Below are 18250 nucleotides of genomic sequence, written 5' to 3'. Positions count from 1 at the left end.
ATCGGTTGCTGTTCTGCACGAGTATTTGGTATTGAGTCAAGTCATGCAATTGCATCTGTGCAACTGTGCAAAGGTCTTAACCAGCTATCCGGCAAGCCAATTAAAGGTTCAACTGTTCAGGTCCTGCTGCTGCTGCTGCTGCCAGTGCCAGTGCTGCCCGCCGCCAGCTGTGCGCACTGCTGCTTGTGCCCGCCCTCCTTCCAGTGCTGCACCTGGCAGGCGTGGCTGCAGTAGGCCACCGTGCGCCAGCGGGAGCATTTCTTCAGGGTGCTGGCATGCTGCCCGCAGCCGCTGCACTTGGGGACGGCGATGAATTGCGTCTTGTCCAGCTGTGTCCCTTCCAGGGCCGGCAGCATTGCCTGCTCAGGACCGCGCGCTGCCGCCTCGTTCACAAAGTGGGTGCCATCGGCAATTATGCCCCTGAAATCATCGTGCAATTCCGGAGGCATCCAGGGCTTGCACTTGGCCAGCGCGCTCTTGGCGGTCGCCAGCAGGCCGCGCACCTCCTCCAGAGACCAGCGCGGTCCGGCGGCGCCAACGATGAGAGCCTGGAACAGGCGCAGAGCTGCCACCATCTCTGCAAAGTGGGCTGCACCGGGCGCATGCGCAGTAGCAGGCAGAAAGTGAGTCGCGGGTTTGGTGCAGGCACCACCACACGTGAACCACACCGGCCCAGCGCCCCGCACTCACAGTTGTGCTCTGGAGCGGCGTGCAGTGCCGAGCGGTATGCAGCCACAACTTCGGTGCTTCTGCGGCCTTGGAAGATGGCTAACATATCACCCCGCCTCAAGTTCAAGTAGGCCACAGCGCTGGCATCAAGCTCCATCATCTGCCGGTTGGCAGACAGGGCCGCTGCCAGCCACTGCTGCGCCTCTGGCTCTGTAGATCTCGCCTCACCAACTCGCAGGCTGCATCCTGCTGCACACACAGCACCAGCAAGCGAATCTCAGCTGCGCCCAGCAAGGGGCTGCACCTTGCGTTGCTCAGCTGCTCCAGCTCTGCTGCCACAGTTGAATAGCCAGCCCGTGAAGTCATCAGGCCTGGCAGCCCCAGCAGCAACATAAGCTGGCGAGGGGTAGCCCCGGGTGCCCGCAGGCCGATGAGCACTGCACGGAAAATATTGGCCATCCGGCTAGCCCATGGCAGCAGCGAGCTGTCAAGCTCCTGAACCTGCATTCCTGCCCGAGTGGGCACACCAATGTGAGTTGGCACACCAGGCTGGAATCCATGCACAACACTGGACTCTTCGCTCACCGCAGCATCGAGTGCCTGACCGCACTCCCGTGTAAGTATGCGTGCAGTCAATGGTGCTGGCAGGCTGCGCACAGCCAACTGCATGATAATGCCGAGGCCCTGCAGAGCATGCGCAATGCAGCTCCCAGTTCTGAACAGTGGGCTGACAGTCACCAGCAACAGGCAACTGCACACATGCCACACGCTCCCCGCTTCCTCCCCCACCTCCTGATTCTCACGAGATGTCAGCCCCTGCCGCTGCCGGCCGCTGTCATCCAGAAAGATGCGGTGCAGCTGCACCGTCAAATCCATGCTCTCCACAAACATCTGCAGGTGGCAAGGGGAGGGTGAGCAGCGCTGGGCGGGGCGGGGTGAGCGGCATGCCGCAGGCGGGCGCGCCTGCAGGTCCCTGCTGCCCCGGTGCTCCTCAGACTCCTGCAGCAGCCTCCTGCCCTTCTCGAGTCTATCTCTGTCGAACTGGCTCAGATCCCACGGCATGGGCCCTGGGCTGAAGCCACTCGACCTCGTTTGTGAAACGCAGTGTTGCGGCGTCTGCAAACTATCACCGGTGGGCGTGGTTGTGGGAGGCGCTGGGGTATGGAGGCGGCCCGGGCCTGAGTTTCAGGCTCAAAACACCCGCCCGCCCGCTCAGCGCACACAGCAAGAGGGCTGCCGCCAATGATGCCCTTCTGGCACCGATGATGTTTTTTCCTCTGCATTAGTTTCTTCTGAACCGTAGTACAACCAGAAACCCTACATGGAGCTGCTGTTTGGGCCCACGGAGGGCTCATGGGCGGACGTTTGCGGCGGCAGTGGGCTGCTCCAGCCGGACCAGAGTGAGGCGGGCCAGTGCACAAATGAGCGTTGGGGTTGGGCAGCCTGCCATGGCATTTTGCGTCAATGATCAATGATTCTGGCTAATGCTGCAGTTGTCACCATCAGGGCTCGGTTCTTGAATGGATTTGCGCTTTGGCCAGTCGCCTCCCGACGCCAGGCTGGCGCTGTTGACCCCTTCGCGTACAGCTCAGTGCGGTTGCCCCCAACAGACACTGCCGCGTCTCTTGCAATGCTCCTAAACTAATCATTCAACGCGAGACGCAGCGTTTCCCGAAGACCGGTTCGCTCGGAGCATCATCTGCCACATTACCACAACTGCCCCGCGGCCCCCGAGCTTGTCGGCAGCTCAATGAGTTTTTAAAAGCTCGAAAATCATTGTGAATGCGGCCTCGCATCAACAGCCTCGCAGCAGCTGGTGCGCAGTCGCGCGTGATGCTGCTCCTCTTGATGGCGGCAACCGCCGCCACCTGCGCCAGTGCACTGCCGACGAATGCAAGAGGTCAACATGGAGGCTCGCTGGCGATCAGAAGCGGACTCTGGCACTATGCAGTGCTGGCAGAGGATGGCGAGTCAACAGAGGTCGGTGTTGCCTCTGCTGCCAGCGGTTGGAGCTGGCCGCTTGCCGCCGCCTTTGTGAAAGGGCGGTTCACGCTTGATTGCAAGGCGCTGGCCCTGCCAGCACCTGATTCATTCATGTGTGCCACTTGCTGTCGCGAAACATGTCTCCCCTTTGCCTGCCGCAGGTTGTGTGGTCGGCGGTTCCCAGAGACCGCAGCACTCCCGCGGCGGTTGCGTATGCCATCCAGCGCTGGCCGCTGGCAGTCATGCCTGAGCCTGGGGAGGGAGGCTACGTGCGCAGCCTGCTGGCCGCCGAGCCAAGGTTGGATGCAGTGCACGACACCTACAGCATCGTGGATGGCGGTGGCGGCGATGCCTCCCGCCCCTTCTACCGCGTCTTGGCTCTGGACGCCGGTGGGCAAGTTGTGGCTGCTACTTCACCTTCTAGGCCCGCCATTTCCCAAGGTGGGCAGCAAAAGGCAGGAGAAGAGGGGACAGAGCAGTGGCAGTGGGCGCCGGCGCTCAGCGCCACCCTCACCGCCTGCAAAACTTACTGGAAACTGGTAACATTGCCCTCTTACACGCTCCTACACGATGCAGGCAACCTGTTCGTTTCCAGCCAGCCCTGCGGGAGCGGCCCCTGCCGGCGGCTGCTGCAGGTGCCGACGATACAGGCCGCCATCGACGCTGCCGCGCCTGGAACCACTGTGAACGTGCTCCCAGGTGCGATCGAGAGCAAGCCGAGGTGCTGCCGCGGCTCGGGCACGGAACGCCGACGTGCCTGGCCCTGCCTGCTGCAGAGGGCTCGCCCTACATCGGCCCAGGCAACACCAACCTGAGCTTCGGCGGCAAGAATGTCACCCTGCTGGCTGTGGCTGGGCCCGGGGCCACGGCCATCGACTGCCAGCGCTCCGCCGCCTGCCGCGCGTTCGTGTTCACCGCCGCCGACGGGCAGGGCGCCCAGGTGTCGGGTATGCACAGCTCTTGGCTTTGCTGGGCTGCAGGCGCCATAACACACAGCTTCCCCAGGCATTCATTTGATCAATTGAATGCAGTGGATGCTCCGTGATGGGCAGTGCGGCCAGCCTGCCATGCTGTTTTCGGCGGGCGCCCGCCCGATGCCTGCTGCGCCGCTCACTCGCTTCGCCCTCCCGCCGCAGGCTTCACCATCGCCAACGGCATCTCCGTCCCCGGCGGCTGCGTGTCGATCGCCGACGCCTCCCCCACCTTCTCCAACTGCATCTTCTCGCGCTGCGGCTCCCGCGACCCCGCCGCCCCCGGCAACGGCGGCGCCATCTCGGCGTCGGGCGCCGCCGCCGCGCCGCGCATCCTGGGCTGCCGCTTCTGGGACAACTACGCCAACTTTGGGGGCGCCATCCACGTCAGCGAGGGCGCCGTCCAGGTGGAGGGCTGCGAGTTCCTGCGCAACGACGGCGCCCCCGGCACATGCCAGGGAGGCGCGCTCTACTTCCTCAACACCCGCCCCTCCCTCGTGCGGGACACTCTGGTGGCAGGAGGTGCGGATTGGCCCACAACGGCCGGGGCCGGCTGCCCAGCTGGCTGGCCGGTGTCCTTGAGGCCTGCTCCTGCCCCCCTGCCTGCTGTGCACGTGGCGCCTGGCTGCCGTCCGCGCGCCGCCTGCTGCACCTCGCTCCGCCTTGCGCCGCCGTGCCCTACCTGCTTGCCTCACGGCCCCTCTACCTCCATCCCCGCAGGCTCTGTGGGGTTCTCTGGTGGCGCCATCTCGGCGCAGCTGGCGGCCGAGGTGCGGCTGGAGCGGGTGCGGGCGGTGGACAACAAGTCTGGCAGCTTTGCGGGGGCCATCCTGGTGTGGGGATCCAACGTGACGATCGTGGACTCAGAACTGATCAACGTGAGCGCAGCAGGCCCTGCGGCTGCCGCTGGGGCTGGGCCTGCCCTGCATGCCGCTTGCTGGTGGTCTGGGCTGGACTGATGCGCTGCCGGCGCGCCGCCGGCAGCCCGCTCCGCGTCTTGCCAGGCTGCCTGCCTGCGAGCCCGCCTGGCGAGCTGCCCTGGCTGCGCCTCTGGGTGCCTGCCCAGCCAGCTGCCTGCCGACTCGCCCTGGCCTGCAGAACACGGCGGTGGTGTACGGCGGCGGGGTGCTGGTGCAGTACGGAATGTACAACGCCACTGCCACCCGCCACGTGGGCAACGCCGCCGAGTGGGGCGGCGGCGGCGCCATCTCCCTCTTCTCCGCCGTGGCGCTGCTGCGGGGCTGCGAGCTGAGCGGCAACAGGGCCAGCTTCGGGGGCGGGCTGAATGCCATGCGCATGGCGGAAGGCAATATCGTGGTGCCCACCATTGTGTCTGTCAACGTGAGCCCCCCTGTGTGCTGCGCCTGCCCAGGCTTCCCATGCCCTTGCAGCAGGCTTTTCCCATTGCGGTGCTGCTGACCTGCATGCCGTTGCTGCACGCGTCGCCAAGCCTCCCATGCTGCCACCTGGCTGCGCCCTGCCTGTACTGCCTGCCTGCCTGGCTGTACCGCAGGACAGCGTGGTCGATGGCAACGTGGCCACCGACCACGGCGCCGCTTTCAACATCGAATCCGCCGACATGGCGGCGCTGGTCAATGTCAGCATCACCAGCAACGTGGCGGCGGCCCGCGGCGGCGGCGGCTGGTGCCAGTCGGCCACGCCCGTGGGCCTGTACGGCTGCCGCGTGCAGAACAACACGGCGGCGGTCGGGGGCGGCTTCTTTGCAGAGGGCCCCTGCCCGTGAGCGGCATGGCATGGCATGGCCGGCAGCAGTGGTGGCTGCGGCAGGGGTACTAGGCAGCCCAGCCTGAGCTGGTTGGTCCCTGTGCTCCGCACCTCATCCCGAACCCTACCAAGACACAACCATTCGGCCAGCTCCACGCCCCAACACACGCCCCAACACACAGCCTCCTTGCTGCCCCTCCTGCCCCGCAGCCTCGTGGTGGTGGGCTCCCAGTTCAGCCAGAACAGCGCCTCGGGATACGGCGCCGGCATCGCGGTCGGCGACGGCGCCTCCCTCAACGCCTCCCAGTCGCTCTTTGCCGCCAACGGCGCCTCCAGCTGCGCCTCCAGCCGCCCAGTGGTGAGGCGCCTGCTCGACGGGGAGACGCCCTGCTGGGAGTGCCGGCAGCTGGGAGGCCCCAGCTGCCGAGCAGCAAGCAGGCGGCGCTGCTTTTGGTCTGCTGCCAAGCAGGCAGCCGCCCGCGCTCATCTGCCGCGCTGTTCTCGTCCCGCCACTGGGAATGCAGGGCGGTGGCGGCATCTTCGTCGGCGTGGAGCCCTTCAACGGCAGCAGCACCGACCAGTGCGGCGCCAGCGAGGAGGCCGCCGCCTACGCCTCTGTCAGCCTGGACACAGTCAGCTTCAGCGGCAACCAGGCATCCGACCGGGGCGGCGCGGTGCACGTGGCGGCGGGCAGCCTGCGCATGAATGTGAGCAGGCCTGGCTGTGGGACAGCGGCTGCGCTGCGCTTTGTTAGTAATGGTGTGGTCGCTGCATTGCCACGTCAGCGTGCTGTGCTGGAATCTTCAGCATCTCTCCGTTGCCCCATATCACCATTGCCTGCAGGCCGTGGAGCTGGTCGGCAATGCGGCCACCGGCGGCGGCATGTCTGACGGTGTGGGCGGCGCCATTGCGCTGGACGAGCGGTGCGCCCGCGGCGGCCTGTGCAACCCCATCACCGCGCTGCTGTCTGCCCTGAACGTCAGCGGCAACGTGGCGAGGATGGCGGGCGGCGGGCTGTTCTACGCAGGTTTCAACCCTGGGAGCCGGCTGGCAGTCAGGTGGGCGAATTTTGGCTCAGACTGTGCCACAGGCGGGGCCCAGCTGCCTTGCACGGCAGGGAGGTGCGAGGTGCCAGGGAGGTGCCAGGAGGCACGCAGCTCCCAACGTGGCGGCTGGCTGGCTGCGCCCGCTGCTCTCCTGAACATGCATGCCTGCCTGCCTGCAGCGAGTCGCTCTTTGCCGGCAACTCTGTGGCTTTGGAGCTGCAAGGGGTGGGGGGAGGCCTTTACCTGGCCCACCCCAACTTCAGCGTAGCTGCCAGCCAGCTGGCCGCCAACACTGCCTTCTTCGGCGGCGGCCTGTTCCTGGCAGCCAACCTCAGCCGGGGCGCCTCGCTGGCCCAGCTCTCCCTGGCCGGCAACGTGGCGCAGGGCATGGGCTCTGCTGCCTACTGGTGAGGGCCTACTGCCGGTGCTGGTTGTGTGGCATGCTGATCAGGCAGGGGGTTGCTCAGCTGCCTCGCCGATGACTCCAAAAAGTCATTTTTGCTGGCCGCCTGCCTGCCTGCCTGCCTGCCTGCCCGCCTGCCTGCAGGCTGCGGAGCAAGTCGCCTGGCGCGGAGCTTACCTGTCGGGAGTGCAGCGTGGAGCCGGCAGAGGGCCCCTACTTCGCCACAGAGGCACTGGAGATGCAGTACGGTGAGGAGGTTTGAGCGTACCGCAATGTACCGCTGTCCGTAGTCCGTACTGCCATGCCGCAGCAGTGCGGGTTGCTGTCGCATGCCTTAGCAGATGCTTGCCACTGCTGCTGAGATTCACGTCCCCCTGTGGCTGCGCTGCTGCCCCCTGCGCCGCGCTCACGGTCCATGCCGCAGGCGACCAGCCGCCGTCGCTGGTGCAGACCAACTGCAACTTCCCGCCCTTTGAGGTCCGCCTGCTGGACTTCTACGGCTCGGTGGCCGCCACCGCCAAGGGCGTCTGCGCTGCCACAGGTAGGGCAACCTGCTGCTGCGGGTGGTGGTGCTCTCCCTCAGCACGCCACACGCCTGCTGCTGGGGCGATGCGTTGGGCCGGTGCAGGAGCAGGCTTGAGCTGTCGGTTCCGCCCTGTTCGGTGCAAGCTCGAACCGCTGGCCCTCCGCTGCCCCTGCTAACTGCAGTCAACTCTACGAGCGCTGTGCTGAGCTCCAAGGGGCGGGAGGAGATGGCGCTGCAGGGCGTGGCCAGCTTTGACAACCTGCAGCTCAAGGGGACCATCAACCAGAGCTACGACCTGCAGGTGGGGTGGCTTGCCGGTTGTCGCTGATGGCTGTTTCTAACAACATGCCGTGCAGAGCAGTAAGCCATCCCGGGCCAGGCTCTCTGCCTGGCTGTTTTGCTGCTTGACAAGCTGTGTCCTGTGCCTAGATCAGGCCTGATTGAACCCCCGCCTAAGTGTGTGTGGGTGGTTGTGTGGGTGTGCGTGCAGATCAACTTTGATGGGACGAGCGGCCCCAGTGGCAAGCTGCTGCCCATCGGCGTGCTGCCGCCGCTGCCCCTCCCCGTCACCATCGCTGCGTGCGCACCCGGGAGCCAGCCCACCACCAGCCTGGACGATTGCGTTGAGTGCAGCGACGGCACTTTCAACCTGGATGGCGGCGCCTGCCTACCCTGCCCCGACGGTGCGCCCGCCTGCCTCCTGCCTGCCTGTCCTGCTTGCTCCGCCAACTCCCAAAGCAGCCTGCTGCTGCTTGTGCCGGCTGTGGCCTGCTGCCAGCGCCTCCCATCGCTGCTCTTCTCTCTTCGTCCTCTGCTGCCCCTGTTGCTCCTGCAGGCGCCGACTGCGCAGGCGGCAGCGAGATCAAGTCCCTCTCCAACTACTGGCGCTCCTCCAACGCCTCTGTGGCCTTCTACCCCTGCATGCTGTCGGGCGTGTGCCTGGCGGGCGCGCCCGCCGGCGACGCGGCGTGCGCCCCGGGGCAGCAGGGCCCGCTCTGCGACGTCTGCCTGCCTGGCTACTTCAAGCTCAGCGGCAGCTGCAAGTGAGTGCTGGAGCCACCCTGCTGGCTGGGCCCGTCTCCGTTTCACTTGTGCCGAGCAGCGTAGCATGCTGGCCAGGTTTTGCAATGCTGACGCTGTCATGCTGCCACGCTGTGCCACGCTGTGCCACGCCGTGGTTGCAGCACCTGCGCTGGAGCCCAGTCCAAGGCCATGCTTGCGGTGACCGTCATCCTGCTCACCCTGCTGGCGGTGGCCCTGTTTGCCCGCGACTGGGACTGGGGCGGCACCGGGCCGGGCATCATGACCAAAATCAAAATCTTCCTCACCCACTTCCAGGCAAGCTCGCACTGATTGCTCGCTCGGTGTTGGGCAGTGTTTGTGGCTGCTGTGGAGTTGGTGGCTGGTGGTGGTGCTGCTGCTGCTGGTCCATGCTTGGGCTGCTGCTGCTGCTGCGGCGTCGGCGTCGGCGGCTAGTGCTGCTGCGTTAGCTTTTGCTGGTGGTACCGCTCAGCTGCTTCTCCACTTTACTCTGCGTGCCTGCAGATGCTGGCCCTCTTCCGAGACTATGATGTTATGTGGCCCACAGCCACCAGCACCGCGCTGGGCTGGTTTGAGATCCTCAACGCCGGCTTCTCCATGTTTGCGCCAGGTAGGCTCAGCGCAGACCAGCGGCGTGAGCTGCCGCCGTGCGGTCCACGGCTACATGGTGCACCGGTCAGCACCGGCTGGCACCCTCTGGCTGGCTGGCGGCGCTGGTGTGGCAGCCACACAGCACAGCTCACCCTGCCCCCGCTCGCTGCCTGCCTTTGCCTGCCCGTCCGCCTGCAGAGTGCTTCTTTGGCGGCGGCAGCTTCTATGTGGTGTACATCTTCCAAATGGTGCTGCCCTTTGTGTGCGTGGGCACTTGCGTGACGGCCTACTATGGCGCTGAGCTGGCGCTGCGGCGGCTGGACCCGCGGCGGGAGCGGCGCGTGGATGGCGCCGCCACGGGCGGCGTGGTGGGCTGGCTGGAGGGGCTGAAGATCAGGTGGCGCGATGCTGCAAGAGGAGGGGGACGGCCCTCGGGAATGAGGGCTGTGGCTGCACTGGAGGAGGGCGTTTGGGCCGCGCCGCCCCCACGGCTGCTGCCTGCTGCTCGCCCCTCCGTGCTTCCGCCGCCAGCAAGCCCCGCGCCTCTCCGCGCCGGCCCAGCACCACCTCCCTCTCCCCTCCCGTCCATCCTTCCCTGCCCCCGCCTCTCCTTCCCTCCCCCGCCCCAGGTGCTGGAAGAACGCCTTCTGGTTTGTCACGCTGCTGTACCCTCGCTGCGCGATGACGGCGCTGCAGCTGTTTGGGTGGAAGAAGCTGGATGTAGGCACCTTCCTCAAGGCAGATTTCTCAATCATGGTGGGCCAGGCCGGGCGGTGTGGCGGGGGCTGCTGGCGCGGTGGCGGCGTGTGCTGTGCTTGGAGTGTGTGGAGTGGAGTGGAGCGGAGTGGAGAATAGCGGAGTGTGTGTGTCTGTATGGCTTGCAGCGTGCCCGCCGGTGCACGCCGCCTGCTCGCCACAACAGGCTCCCTGCCCGCTCCCACCAATCCCGCCGTCTCGCAGGTCAAGTACCCCGGCGGCGCCTTTGTGGCCACCTACCTCAAATACATGATCCCCGGCATCCCGCTGCTCATCCTGTACGCCGCCGTCATCCCCGCCTTCTGGTTCGCCGCCGTCTACCTCAACCGCGGCAAGCTGGACGTGAGCTTGGCGCTGTGGGCTGCTGCCGGCGCAGGGGGCAGCCGCTGGTGCAGGGGGGCAGATGCTGGTTCACGGGGGCAGCTGCGGGTGCAAGGCGGGGGCAGCTGCGGGTGCAGGGGGCGGCAGCTGCTGGCACAGGGGGCAGCCGCGTGAGGGGCCGTGGCCATCTCCTGCAGCTGCTGCCGCGCACGCTGTGGTCAGCGCTCTCCGCTCCTTGCGGCCGGTGGTACCCACCCGCCGCCCGCTGCTGTCACCGTCTGCCTCGCCAATTGCTTGCTGCGGCTCCTTCTGCCTTGCCCCCAGGGCCACTCCTCTCTTCCAACCAATCGTCCTTCCCTGCACCGTTACTACTCTCCCTCCCTCCCTCCCTGCCTGCCTGCCTGCCTGCCTGCCTGCCTGGCTGCCTGGCTGCAGGACGCGGTGGTCCAAGCTAAGTACGGCTTCCTCTACTCCTCCTACTCCTGCCGCTTCCCCTACTGGGAGACGACGGAGATGCTGCGCAAGTTTGCCATCGCCTTCATGCCGGTGCGGCGGCGGCGGAAAGAAAGACACAGCGGTGGTGGCAGCGGTGGGGGTGTGGTGGCCTGCGAGCGGTGGTGTGTGTGTGTGTGTGTGTGTGTGTGTTTGCGTGTGTGGAGAGTGGAGAGAGGGAGGGAGGGAGGGGACACATGAGCGGCATCTGAGCACAGACTTGGTGTGAAATGTGGCTGCGCCACGTGTGCTGCCGCAGGCCCTGCCACTCACTTGCCTGTTGTCTGCTGTCATGCTTGGCACCCCTCCTGCCTGCCCCCTCCCTGCAGGTGTTCATCCCCACCCAGGCCAACGGCAGCCTGCAGGCGGCGGCGGGGCAGGTCGTACTGCTGGTGTACATCATGCTGACGCTGCGCTGCTGGCCCTTTGCCGCGCACGTGGACAACTGGCTGCAGCTGGCCTCCCTCACAGGTGGGCGGCGGCGGGCGAGGCGAGCGCAATGGCGTTGGAGGAACGCTGCTGGCTGCTGCTGTGCTGCCCGTGCTACCGCTGCATGCCCCCACCCCAGGCATGCTGACTGTGGCCTCGAGCAGCAGCAGCCCTCACCCCGGCTCTCACCCCTGTGCTCGATCCCTGCGGCCCCGCCGCCGCCGCCTCCCCGCGCAGTACTGTGGCTGCTGCTGCTGACGGCAGGCGTGAGCAAGTGGGAGGACCTCGACGGCGGCGGCGCCACGGCGCTGGGCGTGGTGCAGCTGACGCTGAGCTCCGGCGTGGGATTCCTGCTGGCCTGCGCCATCTTCTTCAACGGCCTCCACCTCGCCCGCCAGCTCTCGCGCAACTGGTCGCAGAAGCGGCGAGACAGGAGGGCCTCCAGGCAGGCCGCCACCGCCGAGGCGGCCGCAGAGGTCAGCGAGGACGGCGGCGAGGATGGTGGAGAGGCCGGCGGCGACGGCGGCGGCACGCCGGGGCGCAGCGTGGCCGCCAAGCTCAGCGCGGCGCGTGCCAGCCTGGGCCTGGCCTGCCTGCCGTGCGTGGCGGGCAGCAAGCGCGGCACAATGGAGCCGCTCACTTCGGACGACGGCGAGATCGCCGCCGCTGCGGCGGCTGCCGATGGCGGCAAGGCGGCCCGCGACAGCCGCGCCGGGCTGCCGACCATCAACGTGCACGCCGGGCCGCGGGACGAGGAGGCAGGGGCGGGGCCCCTGCGCGGCGCCTTTGGCGGCGACACACCGCAGAGCAGGCGAGATTTGGCTGGGCCGCACAGCATCCCGCTGAAACCCTGCTGCGACAGCAGGCCGCTCTGCAGGGCCGCCGCCTGCCCACCCACAACCGCCCAGTGCCACCACCAGCTGCACACTGCCGGCATCACACCCCTCCCTGCAGGCGCAAGCTGCTGAGGACCAGCTCCTCCATGAGCCGCCGCTCTGCGGCAGATGATGCTGAGATGCGGCTGCCGATGGAAGGGGTGCAACGATCCGACTCCTCCACCCTGCCTGCCTGGCCCGGACTGCCGCCCCTGGCCGAGGGCGCGCCGCTGCCTTCGCCTAGACGCGGGCCGCAGCCTGCGCCGCCGGTCCAGCAGCGCCCGGAGCTGCAGCCGCAGCTTGCAGAGGCGGCAGAGGCGGCAGCGGGGGCGCAGCAGCAGGCGCAGGGGCCGGCTAATGCTGCTGAGGAGGCGCAGGGACCGGATCAGCAGTGGGAGGCAGGGCAGCCTTCCAGCCACCCATCAGCCTGAGGCCCTAGCAAGAGAGAAAAAACAAGAGAGCCCGCACCATGGCACACAGCAAGGAAGCTGAGCAGCCAAGCATGTGATGCACACTTTAGTTGTTTACACCAGCGTTTTCCCTGCCGTGCCCGTGACAGGCCGCGGCAGCAGGCAGCAAGAATCACTTCACAATTCATGTGAGACAGGTATAGGGGCGCGCTAGCATTTGATTCTGATTGCAATTCTCAGAGGGCTGGGTGGGACAGAGTACCGTGGGGGTGCTCACAACTGTAAGGAAAGCTAGGAGGCCGCAAGGGCGTGTCACGGAGCAGGCTGCAAGCAGTGGCCGTGCCGCTACTTGGGAGAGCGGTAGGGCGTGACACCGTGGCCGGCCGGCCCCGCCGCCAGCCCTGTGGTCTTTTCGTAGGCCGCCGCAATGCCCGCCACGTATTCGTCGGTCCATGAGGGGGCCAGCATGGTAATGCCAAAGGGCAGCACTGCAGGGGCAGAGAAGAATGGCGAAAGGCGGAGGTAGGAAGACTGGGCAGGCGGGCGGCAGCACCTCTTGGTCTCTTGACAGCGCTGGGGTTGGGGTTATGCATCCCGGTGCCGGAGGCCCAGGCCGCAGCTCCGTGGCTGGCTGCCTACCGGAGGTGGGGTTGCCGGTGGCGGCCAGGTGCTCCTGCCGTGCGCGTTGCTCCTCAGTCTCGCCCGCGCCGCCCTGCAGCCGCAGCAGGCCGCTGTACACGCTCACACCGCACATGTCCTGCAGGTTCACAAAGTTGGTCCACCTGCAGTACAGTGTGCGGTACAGCGTCAGCAGTCAGGAGGGGAAGTGGCATTTTGGTGACGCGACAAACAGGCAGGAGGCGCATGCAGGCCTGGTGCCAACATGGTCAGTGGCCCAGCCCTGCCACCAGCGCACCTGCCCAGGTTGGCGTTCTTGTGGAAAGTGACCTTGGGATACTCGGGCACCTCCTCCTCGGCCTGCAGAGAAGTGACCAGCACACAGCCGCGGTCAGCGCAGGCATGCGGGGGCTGCAGAGCCGCCGGGCTGCCCGCTCGCATATTCGGCGGCAGCCCTGGGCCGCATGTGCAGGATGCATCCGCGAGCTGGATGCAGTGAGCATCCCCGTAAACAGCAGCTGGATGCAGGGTCCCCTGCCACAGCAGTACGCCCTGCTGTCAGCGGCACCACCACCCCACCTGGATCTCCTGTATCGTATAGTTGTAGGCTGAGGTGGGCACCACCAGCACATCAATCTTCGCCAGCTCAACGCGGCACTGCGGAAGCAGCAGCGAAGCCACCAGGAGAGCCGGGTATTCAAAGGGCAGAGCAGTGCATGCCAGAGGAAACAGCTGGGCGGCGCTCCAAACGTCGACGCTGCTGACAGCTCTCGGCAGCAAGAGGACGGCGCCAGCTCCGCGGCAGGCCTGCCCCGCACCTTGCCCCGCAGCTGGGTCAGCTGCTGCAGCCCCTGGAAAACATCTGCGGAGCTGAAGCCCTCTGTCTTGCTGATGATGGTGCGGATGACCTGGCGGCAGCGGCGCGGCAGAGGCAGCACCAGGTGAGCGAAAGCTGGAGGGCATGCACATGTGCAGCAGGAACAGCACCGCATCTCGCAGGCAGCCATAATCAGCAGAGCAGCAGCCCCAGCAGAGCCCTGAAGCGGCTGGGGGCAAAGGAAACCATTGACCCCCAGCAGACAGCACCCCCCACCACAAGCACGCACCTTGAGCATGCGCTCGTCGTCGTGGATGCTGGCCAGCTGCGGCGCCGCCAGCGGCGCCTCCAAGCGCCCCTCAAGGAACTCCCGGATGCCTGCGGGGAACGAGCAGTTTTTGGGGAGAGGGGAGGGAGTCGGGCAGGCAGGTACTGGAAGTAGGGCAGGGGGTATCAGATGCCACGCTCTGCCTAGCCACAGGCAGGTGCTGCCAGGAGCCGGCCAGGGAAACCTGGGGGCCTCCGAGGGCGGCCAAGGCCGCGACAGCAATACAGCAGGCGCCTGATCGACCGGCCCAGGCTCAGCGCAGCCCTGCTGCCGGCAGGCCTACCTGCGTATCGCTCCGCCACGAATGCGGCGCCGTACAGCAGCACCGCCGTCTCGGCAAACGGCGCAAAGTCAAAGCCCGGCACGAGCTCGCCGCCCAGCGCCGTCAGCCGCTGCACCGCCTCCCCCATGGCCGCCTCCATGGCTGCAGGGGCAGGCGGCGGGCAGGGAGAATATTCATACTCCTATTTAGGCAGGCAGGCAGGCCACAGGCATCGGATAGCTGGGATCGAGGTGGCCAGCGCGATATGGAAAAAGAATTGCTGGTGATCATTAGCTAGCACAGGGGTGCACTGCTGCGCGCATGCACGGGCGCAGTCACCTTGCCGCACAGGCTCGCCGCCGGGCCCCAGGAACGAATCGTCCAGGAACTGCAGAGAAGCAGGCATGGCACATGAAGGAGCGGCGTGGGCGGCTTGACGGCATGCCTGTGTGCCTGGCATGGCAAGCCTGAGATGGAGGAGGGCTGGCAGCTAGCTCTGCCGCCCTGACGCGTTGCTCGAACCCTGCAAGCAGCCGCCGCACCGCACCTGCGGCCCCGGCAGGGCGAAGCGGAAGGCTGCCTGGGGCGTCCAGCGCTTGGCCAGGTTGGCAGCGTTGGGCAGGCGGTAGGTGGGGTCTGCAGGCGGTCGGCAGGCTGACATGACAGATGTGCTGCAGCCCATCCCATGCAGCCAGCCACGAAAGAGACGTGCGCCTGGAACAGGAGCGCCGCCATGCCCTGACCCAGACCACACATCCACCAAACCGGCACCCACCACAACACCACAGCCATCACACACACGCCCGCCCACCTGCAATGTCTCCGTTCTCCATCAGCCGGGCCACCTCGGCCCCATCCTCCACGCTCAGCGCAAACACAGAGGGGCAGTCGAGCAGCTGGCAGGCGGGCACGACGCCGGTGGTGCTGAAGCGCCCCACCGACGGCTTGATGCCCACGATGCCGTTGTTGCCAGCAGGCACGCGGCCTGCAGGCGGCGGCAGGAGCGGAAGGTCGCAGCGAGTGGGGTAGGCGCCGCGGGCGACCAGCAGCACGCAGGCAGCTGCGCCTGCAGTAGCAGTGCAGCGGCCAAACCAATACCAAGCCGGTCCCCGCGCCAGCTGCTGCTGGCCTCTCCCGCAACGGCGGCAGCCAGGCCCACCTGAGCCTGCCGTGTCGGTCCCAAGCGCAAAGGTGCACAGGCCGGCAGCCACCGCCACCGCCGAGCCGCAGGAGGAGCCGCCAGGGGAGAAGCGGTCGTCAAATGCGTTGGCTGCAGAACAGGGGAGGACAGGAGACGAGGAGCACACACAGATGACAGTGTGAGCTGGCGGCCTGGCACGTGCAGCTCTCGTGCGCACAGCATCAGTGGGCGGGTGCGCCCATGCAGCACGGCGGCGGCCTCGGGACCACCGACACCCTTTCTTCGGCGCCTGTCCTCACCCGGGACGCCGTAGGGCGAGCGGGTGCCCACCAGCCCGCAGGCAAACTGGTCCAGGTTTGTCTTCCCCAGGAAGATGCCGCCTGCAGGAGTGCACACGCAGCGAGCCACGTGATGGCGTGTGCAAAGGCATGGGCAGGCGGCCCGAATTGCGCGGCAGGCCCGCTCTGTCAGTCCAGCGGCGGGGGCAACACGAACACCCGTGGCCCGAGGCTGGCTGTCCCATCCACCCGACCTATCCCCAATACTGCTCTCTCAACCGCAGGCAGGAAGTGCAAGACAAGGGATCGCAGGCTGCCCCCACCTGCGTCGAACAGCGGCTTCACCGCGCGCGCGTGCTCCGCCGCCGCATACTCAAATGCAGGACATGCGGCAGTGGTGGGGCACCCCGCCACATCGATATTGTCCTTCACAGCAAACGGGATGCCCCACAGAGGGCCCCGCTGCTCCGCCGGGAGGCTCTCCAGGAACCTGCAGGCAGCAGGCAGGCCAGGCAGCACTAGTGTCAGGCATCAAAGGGCAGAGAATGAGCAAGGGACTCGATGGTTGTTGATGCCCTCCCGACAACGCCTCCCCGGCTAGCTCCTTAAGAGCCAGGTGTGGCCCGTCTGCTCTGCCAGGCATGGCAGCGCACTCTACCTGCACCGCTCCAGCACCTCCTCTTCTGTGGGCCGCGAGATGAAGACGCTCTGGGAGGCGGCAACGGCCGGCAGCAGCTGCTGTGCAAGGGCGGTCGGCGTCAGCGAGCCGGCGGCATAAGCGGCGCGCAGCGCCGGCAGCGTCAGGTCGGCCGTGGTGAGGGGCATGGCGCCCACTTGCTAGCCCCCTGCTCCTGGGAGGCGTGGATTGCGCAGCCTGGTTGGGCTGCTGCTTGGGAGCGAGAACCCCAGGCGCAAGGGGAGCTGCCGACGCCTCTTCAGGCGGCAGCGGCGGGCAGGGTAAAAACACTAGTTTGGCGCTGCCGTGGATGGCTGCGGCCTCCGCTGGCGGGCGATGATTACCTGCAATGGGCGGTGTCAGGATAGCCTGGCTTGAGCGGCGTGCACGGCGAAGTGCGGCCCAGGGTTCCCAGGGCTGGTGCAAGCGCAGCGCCCCACCTTGTCAGGTGATGTGGTTGCAGCCCTGAATCGATTGCACAAAAGTCTGAGCTCGCTGAGGCCCCCCACAAGGCTGGGCAGCTCATCTGCTGGGCCTGCTGGCGCTGGGTCTGGGGAGCCGGGGCTTTTCTTTGCGACATCCGATCGCCAATTGACCATCCATGGCAGCAGCAGCAGCAGGCCGCATGGCAGCAAGAGCGAGCACGCTGCAGCTGGCGGTCTGCGGCCTGCACCTGCGTGGCCAGCCCCTCAATTGGCAGCTCACCGACCTGCAGAGCAAGTTTGTGAGGGAATGCAAGTCCGCGCCAGAGTACAGGCACGTGCACACCCGTGGCGGCCGCCGGCGGTGCCTGCGGCGTTGCGGCGATCGATTGGCCTGTGTGTCTGCATCCTGGCTCATTCAAGTGGAGCCATGAGCATGCTGGGTGTGCCCTGGTGTACAGCCAGGCCGCCGCCTCGCTGCAGCACCGCAACCGCCTCGCCCTGCTCACCCCGCTGCGGCTGGGCCCAACTGCCTCCCTCCTCCTGCCTGTGCCTGCAGGCTGATCGCCTTCACCGATGCGGCTGGCAAGACGAAGCCCGGCATGGTGACTGTGACGGATGGCAGCGGCGCGGCGGTGCACCTAGAGGTGTGGGAGATGCCCATTGAGAACTTCGGGCACTTTATGCTGCAGGTGCGGCTGCTACGGCTGCTGGGCATCGGGCATGGGCTGCGGCTGCGGCTGCGGCTGCTGGGGGCGTCTACCTGGTGCAAGGCGCCCGCTGTCTCCATCGCCCGCCATGAGCGCTCGCCGCGCGCAGCGCTGCTGCATGCAGTAGGCCTGAGACATAGTGACACAAGCGGACCGCCTGGGCCCTGCCTTCCCCAGGGCTCCCGCCGGTCTTGCTGCAGCCAACTGCCCACTGCTGTGCGCTGCCGCAGGTGCCGCCGCCGCTGGGCATCGGGACGGTCAAGCTGGGCGATGGGGGCAGCGTGAAGGGCTTCATTTGCGAAGGCTGGGTGGCAGGTGAGCATGTTGCTGGCAGGGGCGCCGCTGGAGTGGCAGTGCAACATGGCGGCAGACCAGCAGGCCTTGCCCCCCAGCGGCTGTGTGAAGCCTTGTCTGTCGGGCATCCCCACCTGACATGCACCTTCTTCTGTCTGCCTGGTCTATGCAGAGTCCTGCAAGGCGGGCGCATCAAACACAGAGGACATCACTCACCTAGGCAGCTGGCTCAAGTACATTGAGCGGCAGCAGCAGCCGTAACTCACCCATGTCTGTGCCTCTGCATTGCACGCCATGCTAACACTATCCTGCTGGTCTCCCCCTGACTTGGGCCATTTGAATTTCATTCAATCTAAAGCTGTCGACTGAGATCAGAAAAGGTAGCTGTTCTTTGTTGGCATCACAGTACAGAGCATGATGGGGTGAATGCGGTTGATCGGGAGGCCAGAGCGCACCAAGCGTGGCT

General features: G+C 66.6%; 5 protein-coding genes across 5 annotated transcripts; 3 read left to right on the top strand and 2 right to left on the bottom strand.

Annotated features, from left to right (window-relative positions):
- Positions 1 to 116: 116 nt before the first annotated feature.
- CHLNCDRAFT_133818 (hypothetical protein) lies at positions 117 to 1560 on the bottom strand (the record flags this gene model as incomplete). The annotated part of the gene is made up of 3 exons (XM_005847507.1): positions 117 to 589; positions 691 to 829; positions 1459 to 1560. The coding sequence occupies 3 exons, from the start codon at positions 1558 to 1560 to the stop codon at positions 117 to 119; spliced, it is 714 nt and encodes a 237-aa protein (XP_005847569.1).
- A 430-nt stretch (positions 1561 to 1990) lies between these two features.
- CHLNCDRAFT_133817 (hypothetical protein) lies at positions 1991 to 8676 on the top strand (the record flags this gene model as incomplete). Its single annotated transcript, XM_005847678.1, has 19 exons — positions 1991 to 2069; positions 2621 to 2649; positions 2814 to 3042; positions 3229 to 3351; positions 3429 to 3599; positions 3789 to 4145; positions 4344 to 4501; positions 4722 to 4964; positions 5137 to 5363; positions 5559 to 5706; positions 5873 to 6055; positions 6192 to 6406; positions 6574 to 6801; positions 6942 to 7045; positions 7222 to 7338; positions 7506 to 7624; positions 7814 to 8006; positions 8159 to 8366; positions 8508 to 8676. The coding sequence occupies 19 exons, from the start codon at positions 1991 to 1993 to the stop codon at positions 8674 to 8676; spliced, it is 3300 nt and encodes a 1099-aa protein (XP_005847740.1).
- A 192-nt stretch (positions 8677 to 8868) lies between these two features.
- Positions 8869 to 12259, top strand: CHLNCDRAFT_133816 (hypothetical protein; the record flags this gene model as incomplete). The annotated part of the gene is made up of 8 exons (XM_005847677.1): positions 8869 to 8974; positions 9154 to 9352; positions 9585 to 9711; positions 9916 to 10053; positions 10468 to 10578; positions 10854 to 10995; positions 11191 to 11860; positions 11908 to 12259. 8 exons carry the CDS (start codon positions 8869 to 8871, stop codon positions 12257 to 12259), a joined length of 1845 nt encoding a protein of 614 aa, XP_005847739.1.
- Positions 12260 to 12583: 324 nt separating this feature from the next.
- CHLNCDRAFT_57824 (hypothetical protein) lies at positions 12584 to 16507 on the bottom strand (the record flags this gene model as incomplete). Its single annotated transcript, XM_005847506.1, has 14 exons — positions 12584 to 12726; positions 12878 to 13020; positions 13155 to 13216; positions 13436 to 13513; positions 13675 to 13764; positions 13963 to 14051; positions 14285 to 14425; positions 14603 to 14651; positions 14811 to 14899; positions 15075 to 15248; positions 15423 to 15533; positions 15704 to 15784; positions 16006 to 16172; positions 16341 to 16507. 14 exons carry the CDS (start codon positions 16505 to 16507, stop codon positions 12584 to 12586), a joined length of 1584 nt encoding a protein of 527 aa, XP_005847568.1.
- A 452-nt stretch (positions 16508 to 16959) lies between these two features.
- Positions 16960 to 18045, top strand: CHLNCDRAFT_133814 (hypothetical protein; the record flags this gene model as incomplete). The annotated part of the gene is made up of 4 exons (XM_005847676.1): positions 16960 to 17096; positions 17340 to 17472; positions 17721 to 17805; positions 17957 to 18045. The coding sequence occupies 4 exons, from the start codon at positions 16960 to 16962 to the stop codon at positions 18043 to 18045; spliced, it is 444 nt and encodes a 147-aa protein (XP_005847738.1).
- Between the last annotated feature and the right edge of the window lie 205 nt (positions 18046 to 18250).

The sequence above is a fragment of the Chlorella variabilis genome (genome assembly GCF_000147415.1).
Source record: "Chlorella variabilis unplaced genomic scaffold CHLNCscaffold_10, whole genome shotgun sequence".
NCBI classification, from domain to species: domain Eukaryota; kingdom Viridiplantae; phylum Chlorophyta; class Trebouxiophyceae; order Chlorellales; family Chlorellaceae; genus Chlorella; species Chlorella variabilis.
This window is presented reverse-complemented; position numbering and strand designations above follow the sequence as displayed.